General features: G+C 37.7%; 1 protein-coding gene across 7 annotated transcripts in view; it reads left to right on the top strand.

Annotated features, from left to right (window-relative positions):
* The window catches only part of LOC136884987 (klaroid protein), a 184,206-nt gene that overhangs the window by 49,891 nt on the left and 118,529 nt on the right, over nucleotides 1-15,786 (top strand). For 6 of the 7 annotated variants that reach the window (XR_011019001.1, XM_068230421.1, XM_068230419.1 and 3 more), the window contains one exon: nucleotides 6,332-6,559. The exons of the other annotated variant lie outside the window; for it this stretch is intronic. Coding sequence is in view for 5 of the 6 variants with exons in the window: in XM_068230421.1 (XP_068086522.1) it covers nucleotides 6,332-6,559 (228 nt within the window). In the remaining variant the exon portion in view is untranslated. The remainder of the gene's footprint in view (nucleotides 1-6,331; nucleotides 6,560-15,786) is intronic. 7 annotated transcript variants of the gene reach the window in all.

The raw sequence follows: 15,786 nt of genomic DNA, 5'->3' as shown, positions 1-15,786 counted from the left end.
TCAGGTACCTGATTAGTATTTAACATGCACAAATTAATACACATTACAATGGGAAAATTAAGTACGAGAAACTCTTGTACAATGGTGATGGTTAAACAATATAAGTTTAAAGAATAAGAAGGCAGCACCAATGCTTAAAATTACTGGGTAATTGTAGCAGAGTTCAGCAGTGGTGCTCTGAAGAATGATTGATGCACTCATAGAAAATTATAAAGTTTATAAAATTATTTACAGTGTAACAGTCGGAGGGGGGGGGGGAAGGGTATAGTGCTAGACATCAATGTTTTTAACAAAAATTACTGCCAATGGTTGGTAACTATACAGTAAATTTACATTATCCAATTGAACAGTTGAGAATTTACAGTTTATATACATATTTACAAGAGAGCAGCTTGGTGAGCAAGGATTTAAAAAAAGGTATATTACCAAGTGCGTCCCGTTGTGTTAAGCGTTGGAAGTTGATTGTAGCATTGACATATCAGAAATATGCAGAGTGTTTTAATCTTAGTTAATAATCACAGGGGTCAGGGAAAATATTCCATAGCCAAATGAGGTTCTATAGGCATCAAACAGAAAGTTGTCTGGTTGAAGCACCGAGTTCGGTATGGTGAACTGGTCAGCGTGGACGGAGACTCAATGGGTGTCATTGAGTAAACAATGCATTTGAATGGCAACAATGATGGCAGTTATTTGTAGGTAAATGTATTACTGGGAATATGTTGCAGGTTGAATCCTTCGCTTTTTCTTAGTTGACTTCTTGTAGCTTGGAATGATGTGTGAAAACATCGGTGTGAGATGCCGGTGAGACTTAAATTGATATTATTTCATGAATGAATGTATGAAGGACCTCGGGACGAAGTTACAGTTTTTTGTTGCTGGTCTAGTGAAATAGAATGGAGTTGCTTATGCTATGAAATGCAGTGGAGAGATTGGAATGTATACGGTAACTATAGAATCAGAGCGATGTAGCTGGAACGAGGCATCTCTTCATTTTGTCTGCGAAGAGGAGCCGTAGTGGCACACCATATTTGTGCCGATGTGCACTGGAATTCTAGCGTGTTGTTGGAAGTTGTGTTGTATGAAGTGGAAGTTATCTGTAATCAAGATGTTAATAGTATTAGTTGGTGTGTAAGGAAAGACCATGGTAAGGAATGAAGAGTAAATGTTACGTTACATACCTGATGTGTTGTTGAGAGGCAATTTGTTGATGGATGTTGGTTGACTATGAAGGAGGCACAGTCGGTAATACGCACATGTGGTTGGCAATGGCGGCGGGAGGGGGTGGGGAGCTTTGGGAGGAAGGAGCACGGGTGGAGTTCATGCGCAGAGGTGAGCTATTGGAATGGAGGAAGGTAGAGTGGAGGGGTGAGCTTGTTATGTGTTGGAAGTGCTGGTTGATAAAGTGTTGGTTTGTAAAAAGAGGGAGGGGGGATGTACAGACTCGAAAAATTATGTGGATAGTATTGATGTCTTTTTATTAATGCGGCTGAAACACTACAACACCCAACACAAGTGAATAACATTGGAAAGATACTATTCACACTGATTTTCACAGAGACTTCTTCTGCACACGTCACAGTCAAAATTCCCCTTTTATTGGTATGACTGCGATCTTTTGCAGAATGAAAGTTGCATATTTGTTAATTTGATGCCAGACATAGCTAAACTACCTCAGTCCGAAAAAGCTAGTACAGAAATCATGGTTTCATCACTGCAATAGTTTATTAAACTGAATTAACGTGACATTGGTAAGAGGTCATCCATGTAATCAGTGAAGTCTAGTGCTTGTCTTATTTTATTTTGTGCTTTTCCTTCTACAGCCTTATTTGACTCTTCTGTCTTCTTAGCCAGAGCTCTTATTTGATTGACAAATTATGGCAATGTCAGTTCAAATTTGGGCTCACAATTACCACCCGAGGACAGGGCAAGTTTTGTTGGGATATAAATAGACTACAACAAGTGTAAATTCAGAAAATCTATTGTTGAAGGGTAGTCGTCACAACTTAATGAGCATAGTGTATCACAATGTGGTTCTAGTGGATCTTGATTAAATTTGGCTTTTAGCACATATCGGAATCCATTATTCAATAAATACTCGGACACCTGTATGGTGCTCCCAATTGTTACTCTTAGGCATTCAAGAGTTCTTTCTGAAGCAAAAGTATTCTTCTTCCCATTGAGGTTATCTCTCCATTTTATTAAGGTTTGATGTCCTATTGAATCTTTATAAAGAGCCTCGCTGGTGTAGATTTAATACATTATTAGGACATTTAATTCCCTAGTGAACATTTCTCTCTGTTCACTGTCTTCAAATCCCTTTGAGTTTATCTAAAAACCTTTGTTATTTGTAGCAGACTTACTAAATAACTGAAAAACAAGTCTCACATTCATGCGCTGAAATGAAGTGGGGTGTATATGTGCAAACGTTAGCTTGTGGCAAACTTTATGGCAGTTATCCTTTTCAAAAACCTGTCAATATAATTTAAAGTCCACAACTTCATTATTGTAATAGACTTGGCTTTTGTTGTGAAAATTATTTCTGATCCACTTAATTATATGCAGAGCATCTGAAAAGGCCCAAAGTCTGTTACTAAAATCAAAGAAATAGAACATGATCTTCCCTTCCTGTACATTTATTCTTAAACATTTCCACACCTTTTTATTAGACTAGCTTCCATCTGAGGTGAAACCAATAATTCTGGTGCCAATTTGCTCCAGTTGTAAGACCAGCTGGATTAAAATTTGTGACAAAATATCACCAGGCATAGAATTTTGACTTACGTACACAGCAACCAGTTGAACCCAATTATGCAATAGGGGCACAAACATGAACACTTAACACATGATTTGGGATTTTATTTTTCCCATGTTCTTAGGTGTGTCCTCCTAAATTTATGAATTCATCAACTTTTAATGAGTTGGTATTAAACTGAAAATCTTCATTTAGTTTTACTTTATCAATTATGAGAATTCCCGTGCGATTGTTTTCACTCTTCTCATTGCAGAAATAGTTTGCAATAACACTAATGGCATGGGTGTTCACCCCGTAAGGGCACTTAAGACCTTAACTGAAATTAAATGTCGTATGGTTTTTCGTGCCAGGATATCCCAGGACGGGTTCGGCTCGCCAGGTGCAGGTCTTTCTATTTGACTCCCGTAGGCGACCTGCATGTCGTGATGAGGATGAAATGATGATGAAGACAACACACACCCAGCCCCCGTGCCATTGCAATTAACAAATTAAGGTTAAAATCCCCGACCTGGCCGGGAATCGAACCCGGGACCCTCTGAACCGAAGGCCAGTACGCTGACCGTTCAGCCAACGAGTCGGACAAGACCTTAACTAATTTTTGCAGATGAGCCTTAGAAGTAAGGGGAAACATGTCATGTCTTAAACAGTGTCTGTAGCCTTTAGGTGATTTAATTTTAAATAAGGGACTATCTAACAGGAATTCATTATCATAATATGTCACCTTTTGCTTTCTGGTTAATGTCGGCTCACTTAAATAATTTGACTGTAATTTGGAATCTCTTAGTTGTTTTTCTAGAAACAAAATCTTAGCATCAGCTATTTTTAATTTATTATGGATAGTCATTATATTACATCCGTGTCTCTTTAGTTTGTAAGTGAACTTATTGTCTTTTTAGTTGCATCTGAATGTATTTAATTTCTTTTAGCACTCTCAGAAAAGGCATTGAAATTTATTTCGTGGTGAAGCTTGTGTGATTTGTTTCATGAACTTCCCTCCGTCTTCGGAGGCTGTCTTTTATGGAGTAATTTTCATTTATGTAATTGTTTTGCGAGATGAAATTAAAACCTACAACCTGTTTTCCAGTTATTGACCGGATCAGCGATGGAATGAATGAAGCAGAGATAGGCTATTAGTATGATGGGGTCGCCACTCCCAAAGTGATTTTTATTAATGACTGATAGATGCTATGAAATGAGAATGGAGAGTGTTGCTGGAATGAAAGATGACAGGGAAAACTGGAGTACCCGGAGAAAAACCTGACCCGCCTCCGCTTAGTCCAGCACATATCTCACATGGAGCGACCGGCATTTGAACCATGGTATCCAGCGGTGAGAGGCCGACGCGCTGCCGTCTGAGCCACAGAGGCTCCTTGTTTTGCGAGATATTGTGGCAAATTGGGAAATATGAGGGACAGCGCCAGTTTCCAGTTTCCATATATCTCTAGGAATTTCTACCTGTTCACGTTGTATTACAAATGAGTCTGATTTAACTATAAATTCACATTTTGAAAGTTATGCTTCATTTTTAGGGGATTTGAAAAAGTGTTTACATTTCATAGTTTTATAGCCAGACTTACAGCCTGGAATGAAGCAAGTAGGGATGTTTTTCTCCTCGGTATGTTCGGTATGTTTCATAAGCTCAGCACTATGTTTACACTAAATAAATGAATACCATCACCAAATCACACACTCTTCACTTTCACTTAACGATAATGCATGACACTTCAGTTTTTGTCTTCACAGAGCAACACTACCAAATATTAATATATTACAACTACAGATACCAACCCTCAGATAGTAACGGTGCTGCCCCTAGCAGACGATTCATCACAGACCCTATACTAGCCAACAGGAAACAACTTGAGAACTCACACTTTCTCTTCCACTCGTTATGCTATGGTGGTACATGTTATGTTGCAATAAACTTGTAGGTAGGAGATGGTGGGTTCAAACCCCATTCTCAGTGGCTCAAAAATGATTTTCTGTGGTTCCAATTTTCTTTCCAGGCAAAAGCTGGGGTTGTAATTTGAGGCCTTGGACACTACTTTCCCAGTTCTTGGGCTCTCTTGTGCCAGAATTGCTGAAAACCTATCAAATCCAGGCAGCTCTAAACAATTACAAGGTTTGCTCCAGTATACTTTGCAGATGTTTTGCAAAGCTACTTACTGATAATAATATTGTACGGCTGCACCTACCAAATTGCAAGCCTGTTGAGTTGCAGTGTGTCAGTTTCAGTATTATGTTCTCTACCGTTCCACTCAAAGAGGTCAATGTGTGTCCCTTTTCCCTCCACTTGCAAGAACAGATCATATCAAAGTAGCTTCTTTATTCGTTCTGCTCGACTATGGAATGAACTGTCAACACAGACAAAAGAACTACCTGCTAAAAATTTTTGTAAAGAGGTAAAAAGAATGTATATATACTGTATAATGAAACCTTCTGTACATGCACGCACGCGCGCGCGCGCACACACACACACACACAGAGAGAGAGAGAGAGAGAGAGAGAGAGAGAGAGAGAGAGAGAGAGAGAGAGAGAGAGAGAGAGAGTGTGTGTGTGCGCGCTCAGGTCTTGTGAATATTATATAAATAATACGTCTATGTAAATACGGTAACTGTTTATAAGCACATTCTGTAGACTATAATTGTATTTTTTAAATATATATGGAGGCACATTTGTATATGTGGAGCAATACGCTTTTTTTTCCTTCGCCATCCCTGAATTGTATCTACAATTTGGAAAATAATAACAATAGAGCATAATATTGATTTCCCTGTCTTTAAATTTGGATGAAAGATTATTTGGCTGTTAAATCATAGGTCCAGACGCTGACTGAATCCTCAGAATGATTCACCAAAGGTTGTGCAATTGTAGGGAAATGGCAAAATCATATGCCAGCAATCATAACGAGGAAAGATGAGGAATGAAGTAGTGTGCCATTGCTACTTTCACTGAGCCAGAAAATACAGTGTTCTGATTGTCCTTACTTAGCACTACAATACTGTCACAGCCATCAATGAGACTCAGGCTTACATGCAAGCTACAATTTGTTCTGGAATGTGCCAACAGAGGTGCATATTTCAACCCATGCAGGTGACAATTTGGCTGTTACGTTTTGATGTAGATTCTGCATTTTTGCACCTTTTTCCTTAAGGAACTTGCTGCAATATGTGAATTTGAATATATAACTTAACTTTTCTGGGTTTTTTCAGCACATGTACCTCAAACTCTTCTCCACTTATTCTCCCCCTACCTGTAGGAAATAAATCTGTGATACAGCTAGTAAACATGTTACCCAGTGAGTTGGCTATGTCGTTTGGGTCCCTTAACTGTGAAATTGGATTCACGAGAGTGTGGGTTTGAACCCCACCGTTCGCAGTCACGAAGATGGTATTGTGTGGTTTCTCATCTCCACAGCACGCAAATTTTGGGGCCATACATTAATTAAGGCTATGGTTGCTTCCTTCACAATCCTGGCCCTTTCTTATCATATAATCACTGTAAGACTTGTCTGTTGACGCAAGGTAAGACAAGTAAAACAGAATGTAAACATTGTAATTCTTCTCTCTTACTCAACAGGGTTCAGAGAAAATAGTCATATCACCCAGTAAGGAAACAAGCTCTGGTAATGAATTTGTTGTGAATCTGGAGCTTCTGGTACAGAAGATTGTCAGCAATGAAGATTTCCAGAACCTTGTTTTGTCCGACGCTGTAAAGAGAGATCAGAAACAAAAGGAGTCTGAGCAAGCAGTTTTGTCTACTCTTCAGTTTCGGATAGCAAGTCTGGAGAAAGAATTAAATAATAAGGTTGAGTGTAATCTAAATATTTTTAAAGTTGATGAAATTAAATGTTAATATTTTAGTCATTATTCTTGCTACTGTGTGTTAGCTATTAAATCATACAAGGGAACACTCTAGTTGCCATTTATGGGTCCTGAATTCTAGGCAATTTATCAGCAGTGTGTCCGGCCCCATGCCTGAGTGGTCAGTGCCTTAGCCTTCAGTTCTAGGGGCCCTGGTTTCTATTCCTGGCAGAGTCAAGGTATTTTAACCTTAATTGGTATATTCCCTTGCCTGAGGGTTTTAGTGTTGGTACCATTCCCAACATTCACACCTCGCACACAATATTATCCTCCACCACTCTTAAAACACAACTTCTCATTCACAGTAGGTGCTGCCCACCCTCATCGAGGGTCTGTGTTACAAGAGTTCCACCAGACTCACAATAGTTGCATGAAATTACAGCCTGGTAGGGAACTTTGTTGGGACTGACATTCTTAAGATTATTAGTTGTTAATGGAATTTAAAAGTATATTTGACGAACAATCACTTCAATTTCTAAAGGAGCTAAATGTCAAAAGTAAGATTACAAACTTGATTATGTAGATTGTTATTTTTTTTTTTGTTTTTTTTGTTTTTTCAAGGAGTTAAAGTAATTGTCTGATTCACTATTTGGACCATAGTCTTAGTAATAACAGAATTTAAACATCATTAAAGTAGTATTTTCAGTAAATTGTGTTTGGAGAAAGCTCATCAAATTTATTTTATTCAGGTTTAGAGTCATATGAGCATAGATATTTTTGAAGAAACCTCAATTTTGACCAAAGGTAAGAAAAGCATCGAAAATGATTGCTATCAGACCTGACAAGTCATTGCAAAAGTTTTGAGTGTGGCACTTCATAATAGCCTACAACCCCTAGGTTATATCTTACAAAGTTGGATGCACTCCTATGTTTTTTTTAATATTAAGTCTACATACACCATGTACCTATGGGATTCACTGTCGTTGTGTGATATAGTACATGCTAGGCAGGTGACCTGTATTGTATAAGCAGCGATTGTTACGCGAGTAGTATGATACAGAGCTTGAGGCTGTTCGTATGTTAATAAATTTTTCATGTGGTCTTAAAGTCTTTTTGGCCAAGTGCCTTGTAAAACTTGTTCTCTGATACAATTACTGGTGACTGAAGTTACGCAGATGTACCTAGCAGATGACATGACTCTAATGTACATCAACAGGTGCATTGCACAGGAGATGTGTGGCCATTCTTAGCAACATACCGATGGATCCACTGTCATGTTGGAAGGACAGACATAGAGGAGTGATGATGATGATGATGATGATGATAATATGATAGTAATGGTAAGGAACACACCATTCACAAACCAAGTCATGTATTGCAAGGTAGAAATGTGAAAAGAAACAAATAATAGGATAAACATACAAGAAGTCGGTGAGGAAAGAGGGAGCAACAGAAAGATGAGACTGTCCTTGTCCTTCAATGTTTTCATGTTTGTCCTTGTCTCCTCTTTCTGTTGCTTCCTCTTTCCTCAATTACTTATCAGTCTAACCAGGAACGCAGGCACTCCCCAGGAGAGTATTTTAGGCCCTTTGCTCTTTATTTTGTTCATAAATGATCTTGTCTAATTTAAAGAATTGTAGCTACCATCTTTATGTGGACAACTTACAAATATACTACCGCTGTAAGACTTCAGATTTGCCTCCAGTCATAATAGGCATCAAAACTGACTTAATGATTACTCCTTGATGAACTCCCTCCTCCTCAATCCCTCCAAGACTCACGAATCATTATTGGCTCTCAAAACTTGTTGACTACAGTACAATACGAAAGTATTCCTCCAGTTACACTGAATGGGAGAGTTACTCCATTCACTATCAATCACTACTGATCTGCATTTAGGGCAGTCACCCAGGTGGCAGATCCCCTCTCTGTTGTTTTCCTAGCCTTTTCTTAAATGATTGCAAAGAAATTGGAAATTTATTGAACATCTCCCTTGGTAAGTTATTCCAATCCCTAACTCCCCTTCTTATAAATTAATATTTGCCCCAATTTGTCCTCTTGAATTCCAACTTTATCTTCGTATTGTGATCTTTCCTACTTTCAAAGACACCATCCAAACTTATTCGTCTACTGATGTCCTTCAACGCCATATCTCCACTGACAGCTCAGAACATACCACTTAGTCGAGCAGCTCGTCTCCTTTCTCCCAAGTCTTCCCAGCCCAAACTTTGTAACATTTTTGTAACACTACTCTTTTGTCAGAAATCGCCCAGAAGAAATCGAGCTGCTTTTCTTAGGATTTTTTCCAGTTCCTGAATCAAGTAATCCTGGTGAGAGTCCCATACACTGGAACCAATCACTAGTTGGGGTCTCACCAGAGACAAATATGCTCTCTCCTTTACATCCTTACTACAACCCCTAAATAGCCTCATAACAATGTGCAGAGATCTGTACCCTTTATTTACAATCATATTTATGTGATTACCCCAATGAAGGTCTTTCCTTATATTAATATCTAGGTATTTACAATGATCTCCAAAGGGAACTTTCACCCCATCAATGCAGTAATTAAAACTGAGAGGACTTTTCCTATTTGTGAAACTCACAACCCGACTTTTATCCCCGTTTATCATCATACCATTGCCTACTGTCCATCTCACAACATTATCGAGGTCATTTTGCAGTTGCTCACAATCTTATAACTTATTTATTACTCTATACAGAATAACATCATCTGCGAAAAGCCTTATCTCCGATTCCACTTCTTTACACATATCATTGAGATATATATATATAAGAAAACATAAAGGTCCGATAATACTGCCTTAAGGAATTCCCCTCTTAATTATTACAGGGACAGATAAAGCTTCACCTACTCTAATTCTCTGAGTTCTATTTTCTAGAAACAGAGCCACCCATCAGTCACTCTTTTGTTAAGTCCAATTGCACTCACTTTTGCCAGTAGTCTCCCATGAAATACCCTATCAAATTTCTTAGACAGGTCAATCGCGATACAGTCCAATTGACCACCTGAATCCAGGATATCTGCTATATCTTGCTGGAATCCTACAAGTTGGGCTTCAGTGGAATAGCCTTTCCTAAACCCAAACTGCCTCCTATCAAACCAGTTATTAATTTTGCAAACATGTCTTATATATATTTAGAAAGAATGCTTTCCCAAAGCTTACATGCAATGCATGTCAAACTGACTGGCCTGTAATTTTCAGCTTTATGTCTATCACCCTTTCCTTTATATACAGGGGCTATTATAGCAACTCTCAATTCATTTGGTAAAGTTCCTTCATGTGAACAATAATCAAATAAGTACTTGAGATATGGTACTATATCCCAACCCTTGTCTTTAGTATATCCTCCGAAACCTTATCAATTCCAGCTGCTTTTCTAGTTTTTAACTTTTGTATCTTACTGTAAATGTCATTGCCATCATAGGTAAATTTTAACACATTAAGTGTCATGCAACCCCATTTGGGTAGGTGAGAGTAGTCAAGTTTTTCAACTTCACGTCCCCATATGGGGTCGTACGTTCGTTCTACCTCGAGAACTGTGCGAACCCCTTTGGGTGTGCAGTAAGTATGTGTTTCGAAGCTCTATAATGTCTCTTCCTGCCATCTGCTGGTCATCTATTTAAGTACTGCATAGTCCACCTTCCATTCCTCAATTCCTGTTTTGGCGCAACCCCATATGGGTACGTCAAAAGTGCTTGGTAGGGTGACAGTCATTGTATATCTCGCGCACGGATTGTTTATGTAAGTGTGCAGAGCTGTGAGTTTCCTTTTCTTTTTTAAGTCATTACGAGTAAATCGAACAGTAAAAGATTTAATGCAGATAGTCTGGACGATATATCGAACAAGTCGGACAATGATGTAGATGAAGTATATAGTTACAGTGATTTTGAACCCAGTACAGACCAAATAGCGATCTCACACGTTCATCCACATTGATGTTACAGTCTTCAGCATACATATCCCCACTGTAATCCGGGTTTCCAAGCCAGCTGTTACAAAAATTATGACCGTCTTCAATGATATAGTCACTGGTTTCCCATGTTGCACAATCATCGCTGCTAGGTTCTCTTACTCAAATTAAATGTTACACAAACAAAATTATATACTTGTTCAGTATTCCTTAACTACTAATTCCTCTTATAATATTATTCTGTTACATCCTAATTTATGTAATTTGCATGATTTCCACTACTTTATATAACTATATTCTATACAAAAATTTCCTAACCTAAAATTGGAAGATCGTCATTTACAAACATTTCCTGACCTAAAATCGGGGATCGTACATTTTTACGGCTCCAGTATGAAGAAGCTAACACATCTCTCATAATCAACAGCATTTAACGCGTCCCCGCAAAGGAAAAGGTAAATATTATCGAGTGTCGGGACAGTAACTACTGTATAAGTATGACCCCATATAGGGGCGCGTGTAAATGTACAGTTCGTAATGACCAATACAACCCCATATGGGCTCGCAATATTTTACCTAATATACATAATAATTTAACCTAATATATCATATATACATCCTCATTTCAGCGATCATTTGCTTGGTTAAGCCTGTGAACGTTTTGGCACCAGGGAGTAACTCGATGTTATTAGCTCACGGCACTAGACGGCAATCCTATGAAAATCGGTCTGGCACTCAACATGTTAATACTTCTTTAGTATTTCCTGCCTGACAGTGTCAGGAATACCACCTCATTACTTGAATTTCAGACCACTTGCTGGGACTACCTGCTAAATACAACTGACTAATTTGTTTGACTGGATGAGTAATGTAATGTATTATTATATACATTATTATGTACTCTTAAGCTCTGCTACCAATGATCTCACTACAATGGTTAAGTGAAAGAGGGGAAAGAGCTGACCGACCAGAATGCCATGAGTGACTGATGAGAAGACTGCTGAAGCTGTTGTGCTATATGTTGCTTTTAATCTCCACTCATACACCATTCAGTTGCTTTTGTCATTATACTGTATCTGCTTTCAGGAAGCAGGTGATAAGTTTGACAAAACATGTTTCTAAAACAGTACAACAGAACTACCTACTAAGTATGGAATTTGATGGCACCAGCAGAGATGTTCACAGCTCTTATACTGTCGTGGATCCATAACGTTTTGGAACTAACATGAACAGGATCATCCCTCCTGTAACTGCATACTATATTTTGTGGTCTGGTCAAATGACAAAATTTGTTTGCTAGGACCATCCCTCCTGTAACTACATATTTTATTTTGTGGTCTGGTCAAATGACAAAATTTGTTCGCTAAAACCTTGACAATAGGGATGTAAAAATCATATCACCTATATCCATAAAGTATCAACTTGATATACATAGCAACTCTTAAAAATAATGGATTTTTTTTATTTTTACTAATGCAATAGTAGGTTTAGAAAAAGAGGCACTTTTAATGAAGACAAGTATACCACCAGGATGAAGACAATAATACGGAGATGGTGCTACGTTCTTTTCCCAGAAACTCGCTATCACATGCATCATGATCACCTACTCGATTGTGGTGTAAAACAGCAAAACTGTCAGGCACCAGGGCCAGATGTTAATTGCCTGAATTTTTCTTAGAAGGGGGAATTCTTAAACACAGCTAGCGCCTTCATAGATTTGTTTCTTTAGGAAGCTTCAGCATGCTTCATCAGTGTCGTTGAAGGCTGTGGCTAAGGCCTAACAATGCCACCATAGATTGTTATAGAGAGGAATTAACTCTGCATAGTTGTGTTCATAGCATCTCCATAGTGTCAATAATAATCAACCGCCTGACCGTGCTAACTGTACAAATGAGAAAAGCACATTATGAGAATGTATTGGTGATGTTGCTCAAAATTTTCAAAAGTATTGTTTATCTTGTCAGTATTGCATAATCTAATATCGTACATTGTACCAGTCTCAAAATGATGGCTTATCCCTGTAATTATCATACAGGTTGGCATCCCTGATAATGAAGTCAAACTACATTATCTTGTACATTGCTTCTGTTGACATTTAAATGTCTCTTAGCTCACTGTTACACTTCCACCTCGGAAGGTGATGGACTGAAATTTTTTTTTAGTTTCCAAGTAAAGCATGGCCAAAAGGAAGTAGCTCATTATCATAGATTTCTTGGCTAGTATATACAAAGACCAATAAAAGGGTGCACTTCTTTGCTTTTAGAATGAGTATAAATGATATTTGCTGCAAATTGTCCTGAGCACAGCTAGTCACTAAGAATGCTATTTCATTGGCAAAGTGTATATTGGACGAATGTATATTAACCCTACGTGGATTATGGCGCAATGTATTGTCTCGTGGGAAGTGCCTCAGGAGTTACCATGCAATATATTGCCTGTTGAACTTCTGAGTGTCATATATTTAAACCATGATTCAAAAACATACACTATATGCCATCTATTAGCTATGTTACTGAAGCTTGCACTTGTTTGTATCCTCATGAGAAGTGCTGTAAACTTAGTTTTTGTATGTGAATATCTATAGTTTTTGGAAATCAACTGCTAGTTGATGAACATGGCGGCTCACATTCGTGCTGAAGTAGTACTGGATACTGAGAAAGTGTTAACATTTTGATGAATGATGTGAGGGCTCTGATTTTACCCATATGGATGAAGTTGATGACTTCCTTCCTGAAAATAGCAAAATCAAGGGTGAAGGAATGAGTGATTAAGAGTAAGAAAAATTACAACCACCATCTGCAAGGAGGCGAAAAGCTTGTATCATGCAAACTTCAAAATAATTATCTGAAAACTCCTCTTGTCAGCCAGAGTACAAAAATGGACTGATGTAATTGCGAAAGGACTGTGTTGATTTTTAGGAATTATGCTGACAATCATGTACAAAAATGTGCCATAGAAATATAAAAATAGTGGTCCACTGATCCATTCTTCCACTCTCCTATATTTTCTGGGCTCTTGCTCTGTAATCATTATAAAGCAATTCTACAGTTCTTTCATTCCAATGATAACAGTTCCCTACTTCAAAATGACAAAATCAGGCCAAAAAGAGAAACAGAGGACCATAAACTGTATTAGTGCAAATACTATTTCAACATACTGTGTCCACCACCATATATTGTGAAATATAGCACAAAGAAAAGATCGTTAATCATGAAGATTGTGTGACTTTGTGATTTTTCCCTTTATTTCATGTATGACTTGGCCATTTTTTAAAATATAATGTATTATGTGCCTCTGCAGTAATTTATAATGTGGTTTATTTATGATCATGCTAAAACTTAATTGTGGGATATGCCAGTGCTTTGAAAAACCAACTCAGAGGGTTAAAGAAAGAGTAAGACAATACAGTAAACCTTTTATTACAAAATATTAGTATGGGCTGAGGTATACAAAGTTTGATGCCGACTCTTTTGTACAGGAGTCCGCTCAAGTTTTGTTGTAGGAAATATACAGTGTGTTCGACAAGAACGGCTTCACGAACATGTTCTCTACTTTATAAGCCATGTTCTAGAAGCTGTGAGTGATTATGAAGTGCTATACTTCATACTTGTTAATTTATTTACATGATTGTGAAGATTTTTTATTTATTTTGTATTTAAACACCCACTTGTTTTCAAGAATAACTTATTTTAGCTGATTCTGCATGACAAACAATTAATCTGCTCCCCTTCCCCACAGGCACTTTCAGACCCCCATTTCTAGCGGAGTCCTGCCACATACACTTCACAGTAGGTTCTGATTGATCCACATTTCATCTAGGTAACATATAGGACAAGAACTTCAGTCTTGCACCAAATATATAACTTTGTTCCATAAGGATTTTTTTCATTCTTGGGGTTTTTCTATACCTGAATCCCAGCTGTTTCAGTATTCTTCTATTGGATGAAAATGAATAACTATAAGTTAATTTTCCACTGAGTGAAGATAATTTCTTAGCTGTTGGGAAATGTCTTTTATTGTAAAATTCAAAAATTGTGCATCACATGTCTTTTTCAAAATCTAACTTTGTCACCCTTTTAGGAACATTTAAATGCTTTCAAGGTGAGATGAGCAATTTCTGGATATCCAGGTTTTTGCTTTTTCAGCTTCTCTGCATACAGTTGACACTTACTGAACACACTTCAGCAGTTAAGTTTTGGCACATACAAAAATTCAGCTGCCTGTGATTTTCTTCCCGCGCATATTTTTAGAAGAAACAAAATTAACATCTTCCGAACTCCACTACTATATCCACTGAATCTACCACTTCTGCTAGTACTGGGCTTGCTGAACAACATAATAGTTTTCAGTGTTCTGAACTGACTATATACAAATTTCAGTTCAATTTTTTCACTCAATTTGCTTATTAACACAACAGTTTACAAGTCGGATAGAAAGCAAACTAATATTCTTTACAGTTGACTTGTGTTGGTCCTCTGGGCTATGGGCATCTGTTTCTAGTACCTTACCGATATTGCAGCTGTGTGAATATCCTACGCTTCTACTTACGATAATATCCTCCTTTGGAGTAAACAATTAGCTGTCAGTGCATTAATTTATGACTTGAAGACACTGGTGTTAATGTATATAACGTTATGTAATGTTAATATAATGATAGAATAAATCCATAACATTCCCTTCCATATTATTATATCACCTCATCACCTCTCTCATCCCTTGAAGCTCTTCAGTAGCAGCACATACTTGTTACTTCTTTTAGGGAAGTAGGACATCATGGTCATCAGTCCTGTGTGTGTGTGTTTTTTCTGCTGGTTTACATAACAGGTGTGTCTCCCACACTCCCAATTAATTATTGTTAAAATATAAAAAGAAACAGTCGTGGAGCTATGAAAAATTACATTGTTATATTTGCTCAGAGTTGAATTGAAAAGCCACGGAAAAGTTTGTAATTTCATTTGTGTTTGTTTCCAACTTTGTTTCTGGACAAATTTTGAGTTTGCAGTAACCTGTACATAATCCTGGAAACCAATTACTGCTGGTTTCTTTAACAAACTATAAAATATGAACCACTCGGTGTAAGAAAATTATTTTTGTTCGTATGTTGTTATTTGAGTCACCAGTCAATAGACTGGTTTGATGCAGCTCTCCATGCCACCCTATCCGGTGCTAACCTTTTCATTTCTACATAACTGCTGCATCCTACATCTGCTCTAATCTGCTTGTCATATTCATACCCTGGTCTACCCCTACCGTTCTTACCACCTACACTTCCTTCAAAAACCAACTAAACAAGTC

The sequence above is a fragment of the Anabrus simplex genome, chromosome 1 (genome assembly GCF_040414725.1).
Source record: "Anabrus simplex isolate iqAnaSimp1 chromosome 1, ASM4041472v1, whole genome shotgun sequence".
In the NCBI taxonomy this organism is placed as follows: domain Eukaryota; kingdom Metazoa; phylum Arthropoda; class Insecta; order Orthoptera; family Tettigoniidae; genus Anabrus; species Anabrus simplex.
The sequence above is the reverse complement of the archived record's forward strand: the minus strand, read 5'-3'. Positions and strand labels throughout refer to the sequence as shown.